Source organism: Neoarius graeffei, chromosome 27 (assembly GCF_027579695.1).
Source record: "Neoarius graeffei isolate fNeoGra1 chromosome 27, fNeoGra1.pri, whole genome shotgun sequence".
NCBI classification, from domain to species: Eukaryota; Metazoa; Chordata; class Actinopteri; order Siluriformes; family Ariidae; genus Neoarius; species Neoarius graeffei.
Window position 1 is genome coordinate 40,419,904 of NC_083595.1, and position 15,463 is coordinate 40,435,366.

A 15,463-nucleotide genomic window follows, 5' to 3' on the forward strand; every position below is an offset into this window, starting at 1 on the left:
AAAACGAGACAGATACGGTCTAATGTAAACTTGGCCATAGACACAGACAACCATTCACACTCACATTCACACCTACGGTCAATTTAGAGTCACCAGTTAACCTAACCTGCATGTCTTTGGACTGTGGGGGAAACCGGAGCACCCGGAGGAAACCCACGCGGACACGGGGAGAACATGCAAACTCCACACAGAAAGGCCCTCGCCAGCCACGGGGCTCGAACCCAGACCTTCTTGCTGTGAGGCAACAGCGCTAACCACTACACCACCGTGCCGCCAGATATAGTAACTCATATACTGTAAATCACTCTTTACAACTGTGGTGAGCAGAAAAGCGTCTCAGCATGCAACAGTAGATGATCACATTGGGTTCCACTCCTGCAGCCAAGAACAGGAATCTTAGAATCAAGAACAAGTTCCTATTAAAGTGGCCGGTGAGTGGATTTGTTTTTTGTTTTTTTTGGCCTGGATATACTTGATATTGCATTTACTTTTGTATATTTAGTTTAGTTGATGTTATCTGTTAGTACAGTATGTCCAGTATTTGTTAGTGGAGCTTCCAAAATAATTTCATTCTGCAGTTTTTATTCTAACACTATAACTATATATAAATATTCAGAATTAGATTGGTCACACATTAAAAGAAGAAATTATGTCGAAGGCAATGCTTGAACTCATTCATGGAATGAGAAAGGTGTTTGTGCTCATACAGGAACCCTGGTAGTAAGCATAAACACAGTGTTAATGATCTGCTGTGGAAAAAGCCAGAGAAAAGCTAAACAATTGAGGGCATGTCTTGTGTTGACTGTTTCATGATTAGAGATCTAATCAGCTTTGTGTTTGTTAGCACAATTGTGTTTGCATGTTGTTGTAAGTGAAGTCTGCAAAGTCTAAAGTTACATAAGAGCAGACAGTAGCATTTTGAAAGGGAAATATTTGCAAGGGCAAACACAATCGGCCTGGAGCGATCACACATTTCACAAGCACTCCTGACAATAACGTGTAAATGAGTAATTTTAAAACTGCTCCTGGTGAATTGAAAGATTCCGTGCGTAAAAAGTTCCACATGTCTGAAGGTTAATCAGATATTTTGAAGAAAAAACAGAGAGGGTGTATTTGCAGAACTGACCTTAAAGTAAAATATTTGCACTCCTATAAACACATGTGCGTGCACACACACACACACACACACATTGTCATATTCTTATTTATCAACATTAGCTAGCTAGCTACTTAAGCACAATGCTGCACTGTTTTGCTAGCTAATGTCATCATTAGTAGCTATTTCAATTTAGTAGTCAGTCTCTTATCATAGTCCAAGTGTTAAATCAGTTAGTCAAAAGTAACGTGGTACGTTTCGTTAAATCTAGTGTTTAGCTGTACTGAGCCACTGCACATTAAGTGATAACAGAGCTAAGCTAGGAGATTAGCAATAAATATCCTCAACTACTTTAAGCACAATGTTTTGATATGATTGAGGTTTTTTTTTTGACAATTTAATATACTATGTTTTATGGATTCTGCCAAATTAACGTAAAGTCTTGCTTAAACATTTAAATGAGAATGTACATGGCATGTAGAGGAAATAGGGTTGCCACCAGTCCCATATAACACAGGATCGTCCCGTATTTGAACATAAAATACTGCGTCCCATATTAAATCAATACGGGACGCAATTTGTCCCGTATTTTTGGACACATTGTTTCATAGCCTATACTCGGTCTTCAGAGTGCTGAAAATAACATACTATCAAGTAAAATCAAACCTACACATGAAGTGAAGGTGTTTAATTTCAGTGGTGAGCTCCTGACCAACAAGCTCTGCGTGCTGTGTGAAATTGCACGTCACATGAGGTCAGCGTCAGTGGTTGCCTTGTACGCTTAAACATAGCAGTAGTGCCTCAGTTGCTGTTTTAAAATTATGTCTGTAAGTCCGTCCTTGAAACGTAAGAGGGTATTAAGACATGGGGCTGACTGGGAGACAGAGTACCAGTGGGTCAGCTCTGTCCCTGGCTTTTTCAGTTGCGCATGGAGGGGGGGGTGACCTTAAGCAGCACGCTGCAGGTACTACCCATCTCATCTCATCTCATTATCTCTAGCCGCTTTATCCTTCTACAGGGTTGCAGGCAAGCTGGAGCCTATCCCAGCTGACTACGGGCGAAAGGCAGGGTACACCCTGGACAAGTTGCCAGGTCATCACAGGGCTGACACACAGACACAGACAACCATTCACACTCACATTCACACCTACGGTCAATTTAGAGTCACCAGTTAACCTAACCTGCATGTCTTTGGACTGTGGGGGAAACCGGAGCACCCGGAGGAAACCCACTAGGACACGGGGAGAACATGCAAACTCCGCACAGAAAGGCCCTCGCCGGCCACGGGGCTCAAACCCGGACCTTCTTGCTGTGAGGCGACAGCGCTAACCACTACACCACCGTGCCACTGGTACTACCCATGTCCGAGCAAATAAAGTGCAGACTACACAGAGTGGAATCCCCCAATTCCTTATATACCTCACACTTCCTCTGAAACGAACATGGTATATTGTTTCAAAAGTGTATTGTCAACTGTAGCCTATATTTTTACCTATGTTATCCAGTCTTCTACATTATCCAACATAGGTGGCTTTGCAATAAATCAGCAAATTGATCATGTCCCCATTCCATGCATTCATAAGGTTAGTATAGTTATTTTATAATTAACAAGATCAACCATGAGCTACTGCTCACTTACGTATCCCCCCACTCTCGCTTATATCAGAATGCAAGCAATCAAAGGAACAGGACACTTATTATGAATGTTGACTTCAACAAATAATTAACCCTGAAACAAGTAAGTAAAGAGCAGTGTCTCTCCCCAGGGATTTCAAATAGCATCCTGGTAAACTGTCATTTTGAAACAGCATTTTGCTTCTTGAAATAGCGTCAAAATCCACCCTGTATGTTTCGTAAATACATTCAGTTGGTAAACAGGAAGTCAATGTGCGACAGACCTGAAAATGGTATACATAGTATAGAACCCCAAGCTGAAGCTCGGTACCAAATATCAAGCAGTTGTGACTTGTAGTTGCTGAGAAAAGTGTTGTGAAAATGTTGTAAATCCACCCTATATGCCTAGTAAGTACATTCAGTCGGTAAACAGGAAGTCAATGGGGGACAGATCTGAAAATGGCACACACAGTATAGAACCCCAAGCTGAAGTTTGGTACCAAGTGGCTATGATTTGTGGCTGCTGAGAAAAAGGGTGTTTCGGACGGATGAAGATGCACAGATATGAATGGATGGACAGGGTTAACCAGTATACTCCCCCCCCCCCCCCCCCCCCCCCCCGGAGCAGGGCTATAATAAATATGATACAATATTTGAATATGACAATGTACAATTTAAAACATTTAAACCTTAGTCTACTCTGTATCATCCATAATCATGATACACTTTTTTTTTCCTAGCTCAGGGGGAAAAAAAAAAAATATCAAACTATCTTGTAGTATTAAATAGCTCAGTCCATACATATTTTTAAGGTAATCAATGACTCCTCTTCAGGTAATTGCTGCAGAGTTGACACATGTATACCACACTGTTGAGCACAACCTGAACTTTAACAGTGCCGATTGTGCACAGAAGCTGAGCCAGAAAATCTTTCAAGACTCAAAAATTTCTCATGGGAGAACAGCACGGTGGTGTAGTGGTTAGCACTGTCCCCTCACAGCAAGAAGGTCCTGGGTTCAAGCCCAGCGGCCGGCGAGGGCCTTTCTGTGTCGAGTTCCCTGAGTGGGTTTCCTCCGGGTGCTCTGGTTTCCCCCTCACAGTCCAAACACATGTAGGTTAGGTTAATTGGTGGCTCTAAATTGACCGCGAGTGTGAATGGTTGTCTCTGTGTGTCAGTCCTGTGATGACCTGGCGACTTGTCCAGGGTGTACCCTGCCTTTCACCCATAGTCAGCTAGGATAGGCTCCAGCTTGCATGCGACCCTGTACAGGATAAGCAGCTACAGGTAATGGATGGATTTCTTGTGGAAGAACAAAATCAGAGGCATGAGTAAAATGTGTCCTTGCACCAAAGGCAGTGGAGGATATGGTGAAAATCTTGACATCAGAAAGACCTCCCACTTTTTCTTTTGCACAGAATTCAACTTGCAGTCAGAACCTTTAAAATAAGCACATAGTTGCGAAAATAAGTATCCTAGTCAGAAGTTTACATACACTTAGGTTCAAGTTGTTAAACTCACATTTTAACCATTCCACAGATTTCATATTGGCCAACTATATTCCTGGGAAGTCTACTTTGTGCATGACAATTTTTCCAACAATTTTCCCAATTGTTTACAGACAGATTATTTCACCTTTCATTGTGACTATATCACAATTGCAGTGGGTCAGAAGTTCACATACACTAAGTTGACGCCGCCTTTAAACAGCTTGGAAAATTCCAAAATAAAATTGTGTCAAGCCTTTTGGCAATTGGCCAATTGGTTTCTAATAGGCTAATTGGAGTTGTACTTGAGATGTTTTTTAAGCCCTACTTTCAAACTCTGTGTCTCTTTGCTTGACATCATGGGAAAATCAAAAGAAATCAGCCAAGACCTCAGGAAGGGAAGATAAAACAAACAAACAAACAAACAAACAAACAAACAAACAAACAAACAAAACCTCTCCACAAGTTTGGTTCATCCTTGGGAGCTATTTTCATTCATTGTTTGTACTACATTCATCTGTACAAACAATAGCATGCAAATGTAAACACACTGGGAGCAAGCAGCAGTCATACCTCTTTAGAGACTCATTCTGTCTCCTAGAGATAAACATACTTTGGTGCAGTAAGTGCAAATCAATCCCAGAACAACAATAAAGGACCTTGTGAAGATGCTGGAGCAAACAGCTACACAAATATCTGTATCCACAGTAAAACAAGTCAGATATCAATATACCCTGAAAGACTGCTCAGCAAGGAGGAAGCCACTGTTCCAAAACCACCATTAACACACCAGACTACAGTTTGCAAGTGCACATGGGGACAAAGATCTTACTTTTTTGAGACATGTCCTCTGGTCTAATGAAACAAATATTGAACCGTTTGGCCATAATGACCATCATTGTGTTTGGAGGAAAATGAATGAAGCCTGCAAACCAAAGAACATCACCTCAACTGTGAAGCATGGGGAGGTGCAGCATCATGTTGTGGAGGTGGGATTGCAGGAGGGACTGGTGCACTTCACAAAATAGATGGCATCATGAGGAAGGAAAATTATGTGGATATATTGAAGGATCTCAAGACATCAGCCAGGAAGTTAAAGCTTGATCGCAAATGGGCCTTCCAAATGAACAAATGACCCAAAGCATACCTCCAAAGTTATAGCAAAATGGTTTAGGCACAACAACGTCAAAGTCTTAGAGTGGCCATCACAAAACCCTGACCTCAATTTGAGAGAAAATTTGTGGGCAGAACTGAAAGTATGTGCATGCGAGACAGGAGGCCAACAAACGTGACCCAGTTACACCAGTTCTGTTTGGAGGAATGGGCCAAAATTCCAGCAGCTTATTGTGAGAAGCTTGTGGAAGGTAAACCAAAAACCATTTCACCCAAGTTAAACAATTTAAAGGCAATGCTACCAAATACTAACAAACTGGATGCAAACATCTGACCTACTGGGAATGTGATGTAAGAAATAAAAGCTGAAACTTTTATTTTTATTTACTATTATTCTGACATTTCACATTCTTAAATTTAAAAGTAGTGATGCTAAGTGAGTTAAGACAGGGAAGTCTTTCTAGGATTAAATGTCAAATTGTGAAAAACCCAGTTTAAATGCATTTGGCTAAGGTGTATATAAACTTCTGACGTCAACTGGATATGTACACGTTAAATAAGCATTAAAGTTGGAGCGTGGTATTCGTCAAACTTCGGTATTATGTACACTGGACCTTTTCCTACTACAACCCCAAATCAGAAAAAGTTGGGACGGTATGGAAACGCAAATAAAGAAAGCCGTGATTTCTAAATTGACTTTGACTTGTATTTCACTGCAGACAGAATGAACCCAAGATATTTCATGTTTTGTCTGGTCAACTTCATTTAGAGAAAGCCATGGCCTAAAGGTTACAGAAGCAGCTTTGGGACCAAAAGGTTGCCGGTTCGATTCTCTGAACCAGCAGGGATGGCTGAAGTGCCCTTGAACAAGGCACCTAACCCTCAACTGATCCTTAGGCAGCTCTGGGTATATTGTATGCCACTCTGGATAAGAGCGGTTGTTAAATGCCATTAATGTAATTTTAGTTATTAATATACATCCATTCCTGTGTTTCAGATCTGTAACACATTCCAAAAAAGTTGGGACGGGGCAATTTAGGGCTAGTAATGAAGTAAAACAATTAAATAATGATATGATTGGAAAAAGGTGATGTTAACAGGTGATTGTAATCATGTGATCTGGTATAAAATGAGTATCCAGGAAAGGCCTAATCTTTGAGGCGTAAAGATAGTTTGTCAACAAATGCATGAGAAAATTATTGAAATTGAAATGATACCAAGGTATTTGGATATTTTGCCCTCTATGTTTCAGAGGTTTTAGTCCCTAAACATCTTTTAAAGGAGAACTGAAGGCAATTTTTTTATTATCAAAATTCTATTTCTCATTTTATTAAATATCGGAATGCATTTTTGATCAATATTTTGTCACTGCTATAGCAAGTTATGAGTGTTTGAAATATGCTCTGTAATACATCAGTCCATATGTCAAAGCGATGGCCGTAAACGAAATTCGTTGAGACCTGTGTGAGACATCGTAGGATGGAAGTAAAACATACAGTGGAAATCAAAGTGACCAACATCTGCCAACATTGTCAAAAGACGCGCGCGCCCACTTTCGAATGCTGATGTAATCAAGCCGGAAGTTTTGTTTGCTTTGATAGCAATCAGGAAAGTTTGAAAAAAGTAAGCAGTAATTGTCATTTAAACTTGTTTTTGTGCAATATTTTGTTTGGAAAACAGTTTTCAAAATGGCGGCACTGACACCTGGCTAACACTTCACGTTTCAAAGTCTCGCACAAGTCTCGTGAAGATCGCGCAGATAAGCGACGCCTGCTGTGGACGAAACGAACTAAATTCAACATGGCTAAAAACCGAATCGGCCGAAAAGTATAATATTTAATTGCAATTAGTTGCCAATACGAGTCACGATATAAGGTTACTAAAGCCGAAAACGTAATTGAATAACATGTTAATTAAGGAATAAAGCAAGCTTAAAAATGACTTTAGTTCTCATTTAAGTGTTGTGAGAAGGTATGGCAACATTACAAAGTCATAAACATTTTACCATCCCAAAGGTTTCTGATTTGGAGTTGTAATAAAATAGTAACAAATCACTTACATTTGCCAGTTATGCATTCAATATAAGCTAATATATATATTTTTAAATTTCCTCAAAATTGTTTGTGAGATCAAACACCGTGTGATTTATCTTAAAATCTCAAGAGAAAGTGACTAAATCCTGACAAGACATGAAAATTGGTGGGGGTTTTGATAAGCATTAGCAAAACTATTTTGACTAATTGTGTATTCACACACCAGTCCACTTCACTCATAACATCAGGAGTAAGGAATTGCATTTACTAGAATATCCTTTACATAGAGAGCACAATGTAGTATTATTAGATATCAAATAATTACATATATGTTATTTACCAGCTGGGAGGTCCGTATCGTGAAATACCTTGATCGAGGTCTTGAAAGTACTGAGCGAGGCCCTCTGGGCCGAGGTCAGTATTCAAGGACGAGGTCAGGGTATTTCACCATACGGACCGACCTTAAGCTGGTAAATAATATATTTATTTTTTTCTTTACCAAATTCTAACAGAAAACGAGAGCGCCCAAAAGGGAAAATCGAGCCGAGCCGCCATTTTGAATCCTCATTCACGGCTGTAATGCAAATGGCTTCCTCCTCAGTATACAAGTGCACTTCCATGGCAAGAAAAAAAACTACATTTTGTCACCTATGTAGTCCCCTATTTATACAAAATTGAGTAATTCAGGATTCAGCTATGTTTTTGCTCGGCGTTGGCAGCAGTTACAGGTTTTTAGCTTTCTCCTGAAATGTTTTCTTTTATTTCTTCTTCCTCAGGGTAGTAAAACTCGCTTTCGCTGTGAAGACTGTCGTTATCACTATCCATGATGTAAAATGAATGCTATTTTCCTGAGAAATGCTGGCAAAAATTTATAAGATTGTTGATAAAAATCTTAAATCTTATTTAAAAAAAAAAAAGATAAATGTTGACAAAAATTGCTACTATGTTTGTTGTTGTGAACGAGTGAGTCGCCAGAGGTCCGCATCTGTGGTCTGTAACTGGGGTCCATATCGTAGGATACGGACCCACTCGCCAGCCAATCAGAGCGCAGGATTTGATGAAAACTGGACCGTGAAAAAATACGAAAATATTATTTAATTTAGCACTGTCCCTGTTGTGCACTGAAATTTACTAGCTAGTCTTATTATCTGACTGAATCACTAAATACAACTAAAATGAATCACCTGGAAGACACTGTGAATGTTCCCAGGCCGATTTTGCAATTAAATCCATGAGTCAGTGGATAGCAGGCTAATATGTTAAGCTAAGTTAAGCTTAGCTAGGCTCTTATATTGTCTAAACCAGTATTCCAGAGCACCAGCAAGTTCTGCAATGGTACATTTATTATCAAGTAAATAAACATATATCCTGCCTTGCTGAAAAATCCAGGTTGGTCAAACCAGCTACCAAAACACAGGCTGAGCCAGTCAAACTGGCGCACTATCTTTGGATTTTTCAGTGGAGCTAATCACAAGAAAGGCATCAAGTTTGCCATTATTTTAACTTTTTATTTCAAGTCATTAAAAAAAAAAAAACCTAGCAGGTTTGCTAACATGCTAACTATTGTGTTGTGTAAAGAAGTAGCTTAGTTTGCTAGCAAAGTCAGCTAACATTAGACTAAATTAGAAGCAAATGGTGTTCCTTTCTATTGCGGCAAGGTGCAAATAAGCCCTGAGAAAAATACAACCTGTTCTATTTACTGTGCAAAATGTTTATGTACCTAAATAAAACTAATGCAAATCTTTTCCTGTACAATCTCTTGAACATAGAGTTTTGTTTAACTGTTGTCCACTGAAAACAAAATTAGCACAAAGAGTAAACTAAGGTGATCCTACAGGACTGTTTTGTTTGCAACAGAGAACATTTTTATATTTCAGTAAGTTTATCTCTAAAAACAAATGTTACTAGATATGAGGAAGTGAAAATAATACTTTCGTGCGTCACTTAGTCCTGGACGATATTAAAGATTAATTCGGTTAAACTGGATTTGTGTGCTAATATGATGGATATTTTGTCTCATCTCATCTCATCTCATTACCTCTAGCCGCTTTATCCTGTTCTACAGGGTTGCAGGCAAGCTGGAGCCTATCCCAGCTGACTACGGGCGAAAGGCGGGGTACACCCTGGACAAGTCACCAGGTCATCACAGGGCTGACACATAGACACAGACAACCATTCACACTCTCATTCACACCTACGGTCAATTTAGAGTCACCAGTTAACCTAACCTGCATGTCTTTGGACTGTGGGGGAAACCGGAGCACCCGGAGGAAACCCACGCGGACACGGGGAGAACATGCAAACTCCGCACAGAAAGGCCCTCGCCGGCCACAGGGCTCGAACCCGGACCTTCTTGTCGTGAGGAGACAGCGCTAACTACTACACCACCGTGCCGCCCCATTCCTCAATTTGAAAAATAAAATCTTTATTTTTTTTAATTGTTTTTATAATATTGCCCAGCCCTAGTTTCACTACATGCATACTTTATACAAGGTCAGTTATATTAATATCATTTATATTTGCTAATGGTCAAGGAATCACTAATAAAATACTTATTTACCACAAACACAGTCAGAGAACAGGGCAAGCGAAGCTGGCTGGGCCATTTGAAAGCCTTATTATTCCCTTGGCCCTGAAGGATGAGATGCGACAGAAGCCGCTAGCACACCGACATGTTTACTGCTGGTGGAAGACCTGCAATGCTAGGAGCCCATTAGCAGATACAGGAGGAGAAGTGTGCCATGTCTCCAGGAGGGCTGAGAAATTTCAGGAAACTCTCAGGAGAAAATGAGGTCCTACTCTTGTCTCACTGTCTATTCAAACTCTGACACGAGTAAGCAAACATGACGACTGTCACTCACACTGATTGTAGGTCTACAGGACTAAAAGGCATGTGTGAGCAGCAGTGTGTTGATTGCAGTATAAATATCTGGTTTATAAATGTTAATTAACTGAACAGTTTCTTGGACTGATTACAAAGTAGAGATTTTTCAATCTGTCTGTGTGTGTAGCTTTTTACCAGGTGGGTAAGAAGTGTGTCCAGACATTGAGAGTCTCGTTGGTGAGCTGGAACAGGCTGAGAACGCAATCAGTAGCAGAGCTGCGAGGGTGACGATACCCAGAGATAATACAGTCCTCCTGGAAGGCCTGCAAAGCACACACACACACACACACACACACACTCGGCTTAAAAACACCGCAATAACAGCAACCCTCAAGGTATATTGGATTATTTTTAAAATCTTTATTACTTTAAAGTAGTGCTGTCAAGCGATTAAAATATTTAATCGCGATTAATGTTGCGACTGTCATAGTTAACTTGCGATTAATCGCAATTTAATCGCACATTTTTGTCACATGAAAAACCATTGTAATTCTCTTATCAGCATAAAAAAGTGAATGGGCTTGCTTTGTACCAATGTTTTTTTTTTTTTTATTGCAGAGCATAACACGTCTTGTCACAGCCACTGCAAAGTCGGGCTGAAGCCGCCGATGGGAAAACGAAACCTAAGCCGAGCACCGTGCCTCTTCGTCCCGAGACGCGGGGCTAGCGCGCCCTGCCCGCGCTGGTTCTTTGGGGGGAGGGCAGAGGACTCTGGCTGTGCAGGGCGTGGCATTACAGTCTAGCTGCTATCGTTTTTCTAAGCAAAGTCTCTGTTCCAAGTTCCTGGCAGTTTCAAAAGCTTATGAAAAACCTACATCATGTCACAGAGTGTTAATCTCGAGATAAAAAAATTATCGCCATTAAAATTGAGTCAAGTTAACGCGATAATAACGCGACATTTTTGACAGCACTACTTTAAAGCTAATTTTAGGCTAATTAACAGTTATTTTATGAAATTGAGTCATACATGAGCTGATAGCTGATGAGACGTGGAGCACTGAGTTGGCTATAAGCCATGTACGACAAGCTTGAGTGGAATAACTTATTATATCCACGTTTACAGGATTTCGAGAAACAGCGCATTTTTAATTTTTGCAAATGTGCTAAATAAAAACTTTATACAAAACGTCTGGCAAAATCAGAATGTAAACAACCTGGTGAAATGACAGTAGGAATTTGTGAAAATTGCTGCTATAATAATAATAATAATAATAATAATAATAATAATTCTTGAAAAAAAAGTTCTTACAATCAAATACTTTCATTCCATATTTTATTTATTTTTTTTTTTTATGTTTTGGGATTTTGTTTTTGAGTCGATTTTTTTTTTTTATCCTCAGTTGGTTCAGCAACACGAGCCGCCATTTTGTTTTTCTCTGCTTACGGTATATGAGCTGATATCCTAGTAGTAGAGTAGCCAGTCAGAGCGCACAATTGCTCATATCCAGTGTATGTGGATAGAATAAATGTAGATACCTGAGGCATATGTAATGTGTTTACAGATTTTTCTTCATTATCACAATTGGTCAGATAGTGAAGGTTAACGTGTATAGTGGAAAAGTCAAAGTCCTTCCCGTACCATACGTGGCGCGGATCTCCGTTTCGTAGCCCTCGGCCTCTCACCTATATTACATAGCTAGGGTTACAGTGGGGGGCTAGTCCTCTGGTAACCACGAGAGTTTGACTCCCCACTCACATCTGTATTGCAGCGTGCCTTGCCAGATGGCAGTAGGCACTATTTTTATGATGGTCTTTGGTATGACTCGACCGTGAGTAGAACTCACGATCGCGAGGCAGACACACTAACCACTAGGCCACTCGCTGGTCAGTAGTGGAAAAGAAAAAACAAAAATCAACCCACATCAGTTCTGAAGTTGAAATCTATCTTTCGGAATTTGATATGTTTTTTTTTAAGATAACTTGCATTAAACTTACTTAAACTCTCAAGCCTGTATCAATTGAGCAGCAAAATACATCCACATTTCATTTTTAACTCTGAATCCTGAGCACTTTATTAGGAACACAATACTAACACGAGGTAGAGACTCCCTTTGCTCTCAATTTTTCATGACATGGATTCCACGAGATGTTGGAAACATTCCTCTGAGACTCTGCTCCATGTTGACGATTGCATCATGTAGCTCCTGCAGGCTTTTTCGGGCACACTTTTATGCTACTAAATTTCCTTTTGTACCACATCCCAAAGGTGTTCTACTGATTCGGAGCCAGTGACTGGGAAAACCACTGAAGAGCAGTAAACTTGTTGTCATGCTCATGAAACCAGTTTGAGAGGAGTTTTGTAAGCATGGGGGAAGCCATGGCCTAATGGTTAGAAAAACAGCTTTGGGGCCAAAAGGTTGCTGGTTTGATTTGCATGAGCAAGGCACCTAACCTCCAACTGCTCCAGCAAGAGTGGAGGCATACCTTGTGTTTTATTAACCAAAGAAAAACTGATGTGATTATCAGTTCAGGCAGGTAACCCAGTCATATAATAAAAAAAAAAAAAAAAGATAAAAATCCTGTCCCATGACAGGATGCACATGACCGGCAACAATACTCATTCTCATCTCATCATCTCTAGCCGCTTTATCCTGTTCTACAGGGTCGCAGGCAAGCTGGAGCCTATCCCTGCTGACTACGGGCGAAAGGCGGGGTACACCCTGGACAAGTCGCCAGGTCATCACAGGGCTGACACATAAACACAGACAACCATTCACACTCACATTCACACCTACGGTCAATTTAGAGTCACCAGTTAACCTAACCTGCATGTCTTTGGACTGTGGGGGAAACCGGAGCACCCGGAGGAAACCCACGTGGACATGGGGAGAACATGTAAACTCCACACAGAAAGGCCCTCGCCGGCCACGGGGCTCGAACCCGGACCTTCGTGCTGTGAGGAGACAGCGCTAACCACTACACCACCGTGCCGCCCCGCAACAATACTCAAATGGCATTAAAGTGATGATTGATTGGTACTAACAGGAACAAAGTGCACCATTACATATTGAAAATCTCAGGAGATCATCAGTTATAGAAATCCTCAAACCAGTCCGTCTGGTACCAACCATCATGCCACAGTCTGATGGTTGATGTAAATGTTGTCTGAAGCTGCTCGCCCGTATCTGCATGATTTGATGCACGCGATTGGTCGATTAGATAATTGCATGAATGATTTTACGTCATAAAAATCTGGATAAACTTCATCAGAATTGTTTGTTGTCTGTGTTTATTCTGCAGCAAGAGCAAATATAAAGCTACACTGCTATTCAGTTAAACAGCTAAAAATATTTGTTTTTTTGTCCACAGATCAATCACTCATTATCATTATCATTAATCATTATCATCACAGACCAAACAAAATGACACTAAACCACTCAATGAGGATTTGTAGAGCTTATTAACTGTCACATACACATCTTAATAAGTCCCTCAATGAGCGCTTTATATGAAAGCAGGCTCACTTGGAGTGTAAACCCGTTAAGTCTATAGCTAAAGGACTGAGACATGCTAGTAAAACTCATTTAGCTGTAAAATGTAAAGATGGTGTGCCTAACATGCTTCATTAGCGTGATAACTTCGTCCTTTTTTCTGGTTAGATTTGATTAGGTCTATTAAAATAAGCCCCCCCATCCCATCCCATCCACTCATTATGTAATAAAAATAAACATCTCTCAATTCACTTCATCGAATCAGTTGTTACTTGGTTAGATTTTCAAATTATAGATCATTTTAGGTAGCAAAATAAAGCTGAAATAGAGGGTGTTCAGAAACTTTTGACTGGCAGCAGTGTGTGTTCCATAAGACGACACAACACCTAGATGTTTCATGATGTCTACTACAAAATGATTATAGTAATGTAAAGGAAAATGTTTATACTGCAAATTATGCTGTGAAAGTTCTTCAGACATCGATGATTGAATTTACAGCCTGTGATCTAAAGGGGAAAAATTAAATGTGAAGAAGAAGTTAAAAATCTAAGACCATGCTAAATCAAATGTAAAATTTAATTATTGTCAAGGTTTTTTTTTTTAATTCAAAAATGACATTTCGTACAAATTTCATATAAAAAATAAAACTTGTTGAGGTCCCACAGACATCTTGGCGAGCCAAAATTTTCTGTGATGTGGTACAACTTATGACCCAGACAAGACAATCACTAATTCACAATCTGTCGTGGACACATTACAGTGACTAGAAAGTTAATTTTAAACATTTCAGTCCACCTGTAATCACCATACTTCTCTGGATTATGTTTAAACAGTCACTCACATTGAAACTAAGGTTTTTTTTCCCCTGCATGGAATAATACACTAACATTTGTCTACTGAAGGTCATGCAGATTATTTATTACAAAGTACAACGTTTTATGTGCCAAAATGAAATCTAATACAGTAGTTTGTTCAGTTTTAGTGTGGAACCAGTAAAGAACTGTGTAGCGTTAATATGTGAACGAACTACTTACTTTAGGAATTTGGTGTACATTGAAGACAAGAGGCAGCTTGATCAGACTGAACATGTTCGACAGGTTCCAGGCTGCTGGTGTGACTGTTCCAGGTTACTGAGCCGAAATGCTCAAAAAGACCCAGGTCTGGAAGACCAAGTTCAGCCAGGCCTTCAAGCCCCGCCCTGCCAAACGCACACCTTCCCATACACATTCATTCAGTAAACTATCCTGTAATCAGACTTGGCAGGTAAACCTGCTTAATTAGTGCACACACACACACCTTTGAACACTTACACTAAGGCTGGGTGATATAACAATAATACAATTCCAGTATTAATGATCCAATCAGATTTTACGTTTTGTAACGTACTTGTATATTAGTCTGCGACACAAGCCACCATCATACCGCTGATATTTGGCATTTCTTTCCCATGGAATCTGAACTGTTTTCTTCCAGATGTTGGCTGGTTACTGTGCTGTCTAATAGTCACAGCTCTGCTATTTTTTACTGTATTCAGAATCATCTTTTGGCTGCTCCTGTTAGGAGTTGCTACAGCAGATCTGTTCCGCATATTTGATTTGGCATAGGTTTTATACTGGAATGGCCTAGTGGTTAGCGTGTCCACCTCTCGATCAGGAGTTCTACTCATGGTCGGGTCATACCAAAGACCATCATAAAAACTGTGCCTACTGCCATCTGGCAAGGCACGCTGCAATACAGATGCGAGTGGGGAGTCAAACTCTCTCGGTTACCAGAGGACTAGCCCCCCACTGTAACCCTAGCTATGTGA

At 40.1% G+C, this 15,463-nt stretch overlaps 1 protein-coding gene across 1 annotated transcript in view; it reads right to left on the reverse strand.

Moving 5' to 3' along the window:
- paqr5b (progestin and adipoQ receptor family member Vb) overlaps window positions 1-14,812 on the reverse strand; it is a 29,947-nt gene extending 15,135 nt beyond the window's left edge. Inside the window, exons 1-2 of the mRNA XM_060911777.1 lie at window positions 14,691-14,812; window positions 10,361-10,488 (exon numbers count right to left, since the gene is read on the reverse strand). Coding sequence (XP_060767760.1) covers window positions 10,361-10,488; window positions 14,691-14,744 — 182 coding nt within the window. The 5' untranslated portion in view covers window positions 14,745-14,812. The remainder of the gene's footprint in view (window positions 1-10,360; window positions 10,489-14,690) is intronic.
- Window positions 14,813-15,463: the final 651 nt, after the last annotated feature.